The 6,957-nt window shown below is 55.8% G+C and overlaps 1 protein-coding gene across 1 annotated transcript in view; it reads left to right on the top strand.

Moving 5' to 3' along the window:
- Window positions 1-412: 412 nt before the first annotated feature.
- Window positions 413-6,957, top strand: part of Mvd (mevalonate diphosphate decarboxylase) — a 10,390-nt gene continuing 3,845 nt past the window's right edge. The window contains exons 1-6 of the mRNA XM_005345794.2: window positions 413-592; window positions 4,324-4,394; window positions 4,794-4,908; window positions 5,126-5,272; window positions 6,230-6,429; window positions 6,742-6,816. Coding sequence (XP_005345851.1) covers window positions 520-592; window positions 4,324-4,394; window positions 4,794-4,908; window positions 5,126-5,272; window positions 6,230-6,429; window positions 6,742-6,816 — 681 coding nt within the window. The 5' untranslated portion in view covers window positions 413-519. The remainder of the gene's footprint in view (window positions 593-4,323; window positions 4,395-4,793; window positions 4,909-5,125; window positions 5,273-6,229; window positions 6,430-6,741; window positions 6,817-6,957) is intronic.

Raw genomic sequence — 6,957 nt, 5'->3', positions numbered from 1 at the left:
GCCAGATTGTGGATGTAGAATATTCCAGGATGCGGGGCCCTGGCACGATCCTGGGCTGCAGATCAGGGGATCCCTCCCGATGCGCGGTTTAGTGGGTTGTGTGTGCAACGGAGAGGCAGGATGCTTGTCGTTCTTGAGCTCTGGAACAGCAGATGACCCCACCGTCCTTCTCCACAGTCTGGCTATTCTGAGCTGCGTGTGCCAGAAAGGCGACTCCCACGCTTGCGCAGATTCCACCCATGCACAAGGCGCACGCGCAGGTTCCACTCCCTGAGCAGACTCCGCCCCTCGCTGGAGGCCACGCGCTCAGAGGCGGCGGGGCGGGCTCAGTGTCGGCCGCACATCATTCGATTCTGTCCATAGGCTAAAAAGTGGATCGTGGGCTCGGCCCGCAGCCTATTGGACAGCACGGGAGCAGCACGGTCCGTGGGCCAATCATATGGCAGCGCGTGATAACTGTGGACGCCGGTCGGAGACCGGTGCTGGTCTCTGCAGCTTTGACTCCAGACTCTCTCGGCCATGGCTTCTGAAAAGCCTCAGGACCTGGTCGTCACCTGCACCGCGCCGGTCAACATCGCGGTTATCAAATATTGTGAGTGTTGGAGTCAGGGGTCACCTCGGCTAGGATCGGGGCGTAGGGCTGGAGGCTGGACTTATCGCGACTGGAATCAGGACCCCCTGGTCTGGAGAGCGGAATCATCCTGGCTGGGATGGGAATTGATCGAGGCACAGGGTTGGAGAGGAGGGTCACCACCGCCGGGATCGATGGGCACAGTGCTAGAGACGGGGGTTACTGCAGCCAGTATTGGGGGTCTTGGGAGCTGGAGGCAGGGGCCCCTAGCTGCCAGGATCAATGGGCAAAGGGGTGTAGATGAGGATCACTGCTGCCGGGATTCAGGGTCCCAGGGCCGGAGGGAAAAAGCCCATGGTCCAGATCTGTAGTAACTGGTCTAGAGACGGCTGGAAAGGGGACTCAGGGCTGAAAGGGGCGTCACCACGACCGGAATCAACGGGCACTGGGCTGGAGACGGGGATCATCAAAGCCAGGATAGGCGATCCCGGGGCTGGATATGGGGAGTATCATCACGACAGGGAAAGGGGACTCGGGGCTGGAGACGAGGGTCATACGGCTGGGATTGGTTGTGCTCCGGGCTGGAGAAGGGCACACCACTGCGAATCTGGGATGGTGAAATTAAGGCTTTTCGCTGCTAGGGGAGAGGCGGGGCTCTCCTTGGGCCAGTCTCATAAGCTATATAATACACCTCAGGCCTGGCCTCTACTGTCACTCCTGAAGCTTTGGTGTTGACACGGGTGCTGCCGCACCTTCTGTTGTGAGGAGCAGCCTTTTGCTCTTCCCCGGTCTCTGGTAACCCTCTAAACTAGGGCGGTATCGCAGCCATGGTCATTTAGGACTGCTTCTGTAAGTGGATCCACAGAGCCTGTAGATTCTTGAGTTTGGCTCAGTTCAGTCAGCATACTTCTCTGGAAGCTTATCCAGGTGGATGCAGCCGGGGTTCATTGTCCCCCGTTGCTAGGCCCAATTCCACAGCATAAGCAACCCCAGGGGCTGTTACCGGTGAAGTTGTTACTTGTGTTTAGGGGCAGATCTTTGTATGAACGTTCATCCTTCAGAGGAAGGAGGTCCTGGAATGCTTCCCGGAGAAAGGGTGGCAACTGTTCTTTATTGTGTTAAGGAACTGTGGGTTCCCTGGGGTGGCAGTGCCACCTTGTTTTCCCACCAGCAGTACACGGGCCATTTTGGTTTCCATGTTCTGGTGTCCATTCCAGTGGAGTCCCTATTTTTCACCGTAGTCTTTCTCACAGATACACCCACAGTTCCGTGTGGTTTTAGCCTTCGGTTCCCCGATGGCCAGTGGTATGGGCGATCCTTTCCTTGAGCCCATTTTACCCTACCTTCCTTGTCTTTTGTTTTGTTTTCTTGTTGTTGTTTTGTTTTATCAAGACAGGGTTTTCTCCCCGTAGCCCTGACTGTCCTGTGGCCTCGAACTCACAGAGATGCTCCTGCCTCTGCCTCCTGAGTGCCAGGATTGAAGGTGTGTGTTGATCTTGTGTTCTGCAGTGTGGCTGAACACATTCTTTCCTTCTGAGAACTTCGGTAGGTTTTTTGAGATTTTCTTTGTAGACAAACAAGCCTTTAGCCACTAGGAGTGCCTTGCTTGATGTTTCCTTGTCTGACTCTTTGGGAGAACAACACTGTATCAGGTGAGAGGATGCGGCTGGTGGCAGTGGACTTTCTTGCCTTGGTCCATGAAAGTATCTTTACAGTTTCTAGACTAGCCTGGGCCCCATAACTAGACTCTGTCTTAAAAACAAAACAAAAAAAAGTCCTTCATCCTTCCCATTTTTTTTTCTGATAATTCTTCCCTGAAACACAAATGGTTGTGATTTTCTTTTCTGTTGGTAAGATCACATGATGTTACCCAGGTAGTGGTGGTGCACGCCTTTAATCCCAGCACTCAGGAGGCAGAGGCAGGTGGATCTCTGAGTTCTAGGCTAGGCTGGTCAACAAAACGAGTTCCAGGACAGCCAGGGCTATTACACAGAGAAACTCTGTCCCGACAAGAACAAAAGATCACATGATCCCAAGATTGGGCCTGTAGCTCAGTAGTATAGCACCTGCCTAGCATGTGTAAGATTCCCCCAAACAAACAAAGAGGCCCTTGGGAGGAGTTGGAGGGGGGAATAGAGTGTGAAAATAATTAAGATACATTGTATACATGTATAAAAATTTCAAAGACTATATACAGATATTCCTTTTAAATGCATGCTATTTTTCTTCTGCATACTGCTGTGTGGGATGCTTTGTGGTTGGCTGCGGTTTGGATGTCAATCACGTTTCAGCTGGCTGGGTTTTCCCTCCATCTGTTCAGGTTCACCCCCACCCCTAGCTTTTGTTTCAGTTCCCAGCTCAGCTCCCAGGCTTTCATCTCCTTCTTGACCATCTCTTTGACGCTGTTTTCTTACTTTGTCCTGATCGCTGGCTTAGGCTGTCTCATGGCAGCAGTTGTGGCATCTCTGACACGTCAGAGTTAGTGTCCTGTTATTTTCTCGGTTTGAGAACCTCCCTTTTGGTATGGCAATTGATTTGGGGTGACGTTGAATGGTTTTCTCCTGTGTTCTGAGACTCAAGTCCTGTTAAAACCTTTAGCTGGTGGAGGAGGGGTGCCATCTCTTTTCTGGCAGACAGAGGGGTTCCGCCCACATTGTATGGCCCTTGTTTCTGCTGGGGGCTCTGTAGAGTTCCTGCAGGGGCTGTGAATCCTCCTCTGGAAACTCCCAGCAAGGCTGAAGAAGCACCTGTGCAGGCAGGCCTGTGGTGAAGTGCAGGCTGCCAGCTGCGATGAAAGGGCAGCCCGCCACACCTTCAGGGTGAAAAGGATGGTGCTTTCGTGTAGCCAGGCTCCTGGGGCCTTGGGAAGAGGGTGAGGCTGAAGCCACCTGTGGCAAAAATTTGTCTCACTCAGCTGATCTTCACCGGTCTCCTTGGTGCTCAGCAAATGCTGCTGGCCTGAGACCAGTGGTCAGAAAGAAACCCAGATGGGGCACCCGAAGCCACGCACCCTAGCCATACCTGGAGCCAAGGGCCCAGGGTCTTCCTTCCTCACTCAGGTATCTCGTGCTGGCTTGTGCGGGACACCTGGACTTCGGGCTTAGGGCTAGGTCACCTGCTCCATCTTCCTAAGAGCAGCCCCATGGCTCCAGGAGAGCTGCCTGTGGGTGGGTGTCTGTAGACGGTGAAAGATGGAAAAGGTTCACCTGCCCAGAGTTAGCCTTTTGTTACCTTCTGTGTGAACATCCCAGATTAACCAAGCATGTGTGGATGCTCAACAAAGACAATGCGACCACCAGCTAAGTGCTGTGCGTGTTGTCGGGTGGCATTTCCTCTGGCTTTCTGGAGAGTTGACTGTGCCCGCGATGGGGCTTAGAGCGTTGGGCAGAGAAGGACCATTCTGATGGGTGCAGTCGGAGACATGGTCAGGAACTGGACTCCTCCGGGTGCAGGAGGAGACCACTAGCCACATGTGCTACCTAGCAGATTTCCACAACTGTATCTGTGAAGTAAAAAAAAAAAAGAAAGAGAGAGAGATGGAAGAAGCATGAGGCAGAGGCAGGCTGGCCTCCACCTGTGCTCTGGGAACCTGTGCTGAGTCTGCAGCCAGCCCAGAGGTGTCCTGAGGAGGTTGCACAGCCTGGCCAGTGAGAACAGGATGGTGGTGCGGGGGCTGCTACAGAGGGGTGGAGGCAACTTTTCGGAGTGCCAGTCGGGTGCCAGGAACTCACTGGCTTGGATTATTGTTGCAGGGGGGAAGCGCGATGAAGCACTGATCCTGCCCATCAACTCCTCTCTGAGTGTCACGCTGCACCAGGACCAGGTGACTGCACCGCATAGACACTGCGCTCTCATGGCTAGAATGGGGTGGCTTCTCGTGGGAACCATAGCCGGCCTGTGTCCTTCTAATTCCTTTCGGACTGCCCAGCACACAGTCCCCTCATCTCTTCATCCACACACAAATTCCTAAAGCCACAGGGCTAGTTTTATACCTAAGATCCTTTATTCAAGAGGGACCAGATGCCCACGGTTCTGCTGTGGGTGAGACAGACCCCGCATGGCGAAGGCCAGGCCAGTGTGGCCAGCCTGAGGGGCTTGCCAGGGTGGTCTCCCTGACCTTCCATGTGCTTGTCCCTGCCCAGGGGTACAGCCATACTAGCCGTGGGCAGAAAGGGATGCTGTGTGGGCACTGGTCCTCAGCCCCGGCCCTTGTTCTTCTCAGTTAAAAACCGTCACAACTGCCGCCATCAGCAAGGACTTCCCAGAGGACCGCATCTGGCTGAATGGTCAAGAGGAGGATGTGGGGCAGCCACGGCTCCAGGCCTGCCTGAGGGAGAGTAAGTTGGGATGACAGCCACTCCGTGTGCCCTTGTGGATGCTGAGCGCGCATAGGAGAGGGGCTGGAGTTGGGGCATCCCAGGAGGGAGTCCGTGTGGGAGGTCTGGGCATTACTGCCTCTCAGATTTCAGCCATACTCCTCCCACTCCCGGCCGCAGGCAGATGAGGTGGGTCTGCCAAGTGGCACTGCCACTCACTGTGCCCTCTCCCCTGCAGTCCGCCGCCTGGCTCGGAAGCGGTGGAGCACAGGGGATGGGGACGCACTTCCCCTCAGCCTCAACTATAAGGTGCATGTGGCCTCAGAGAACAACTTCCCCACTGCTGCAGGCCTGGCATCGTCAGCAGCGGGCTACGCCTGCCTAGGTGGGTGCTCACAGGGACTTGGAGATCCAGGGCTCAGCTTTGTGGTAGTAGGGGTGGGGTCTCTGGCCTGTCAGCACCCAGGGCTCCTATCGTGGGCGCTCCCTGTAAAAAGGCCCCCGAGTTTGCCCTTTCCCATAATGCAATTGACCACCAGACCCTCTCTGCCCCTGTGTGAGGGCCCTCCAGCTCCCCAGTGACTCAAGCAACAGAAGCCACCTGAAGGTAGAAAATACCTGGAGGCGGAGGTAGGAGGATCTTGGCTCCCTTGAAAATTCCAAGATCTTGGCCCAGCTTCAGGCCCAGCTGCATTCTGGGTTGCTGACCCTATTGTCAAGAACTCTTTTTTTTTTTTACCCCCGCCAGTATCATCTTTGCTTTCTTGCCCTGGGTCACTGTAGGTGGCACCCCCATCCCTGGCACAGGCAGCCTTCACCTCTTAGCTCCAGGGGTGATAACTCCCTGGTCCAGCTAGCTCCTGCATCATCCTGAATTGGAGGCATAGGTGAGCCAGTCCCGGACGCAAGGTCACCTTCTCAAGATGGCTAGACTCAGGGAAGGCCCCTGCTGATGAGCGGCAAGCTTTCCTCACTATTCCTGCGAAGCTGTCTCCCCCAGAGCTCCCATTCTCTTCCTGGAGACACATTACATTACTCAGACTGTCACCTTGGTCCCTGTTCCTGGTGGCCTTCTGACTTCTACCCCTCCCTTTAGTGCTCCACGTGGGTACAGCTCCTCAAAGAAGCCTCCCCCTCACCCCCAGTCCTGAGGTAGTTTACGAGGCTGACTACATTTCCAAACCCAATGCCAAGTGAAAGGGCGTGGAGCTGGGAGATGCCAGCGCCCCAGCTCTGCTCCTCAGAATCTCATTTCCTATGCAGCGGGGAGCACCCAATAGAGCTGGTCTGGGTGGTACATTAGCCTTCACCCTTCCTCCGTGTCTCTTTCCTGTGCCTTCAGCCTATACCTTGGCCCAGGTCTACGGGGTTGAGGGGGACCTCTCCGAAGTGGCTCGGCGGGGCTCAGGCAGTGCGTGCCGCAGTCTTTATGGGGGCTTCGTGGAGTGGCAGATGGGGGAGCAGAGCGATGGAAAGGACAGCGTCGCCCGGCAGATAGCCCCAGAGTGGCACTGGCCCCAACTCCGAATCCTTATCCTTGTGGTAAGTGGATGGGCATGCAACCAGTGGGAGAATGGCTGTTTAGCCAGGGCTGGGCTAAGAAAGAAAGAACTGTTATCTATCTGGGGTTCACCAGGATCCTAGGCTAGCAGGGGCTGGGGAACAGACCAAGGCTGCTAGTGGAAGGATCCGAGCTGGCTCGCACATGGCAGAGCTGTGCCCCTTCCCATGATGTGACTAGATCCAGACCCACATCACTCTTCCCTGACCAGGAGCCAAGGGTTGGTTTAGCAGAGGGCAGGGCTTGTGCTGTGGGTCCCCTGTGGCCCAGGCCCAGTGCCATCTCTCATTCAGGTGAGTGCCCAGAAGAAGCAGACGGGCAGCACAGTGGGCATGCAGACCAGCGTGGAGACCAGTACCCTGCTCAAGGTAGGGCCCACTGGGGCGGGCAGGGACCAGGGCCCGCTGGGGCGGGCAGGGACCAGGGCCTGCTGGGGAGGGCAGGGACCAGAGCCCTGCTCAAACCAGGGCCCGCTGGGGAGGGCAGGGACCAGGGCCCGCTGGGGTGGA

This window comes from Microtus ochrogaster, chromosome 4, assembly GCF_000317375.1.
Source record: "Microtus ochrogaster isolate Prairie Vole_2 chromosome 4, MicOch1.0, whole genome shotgun sequence".
In the NCBI taxonomy this organism is placed as follows: Eukaryota; Metazoa; Chordata; class Mammalia; order Rodentia; family Cricetidae; genus Microtus; species Microtus ochrogaster.
The sequence above is the reverse complement of the archived record's forward strand: the minus strand, read 5'-3'. Positions and strand labels throughout refer to the sequence as shown.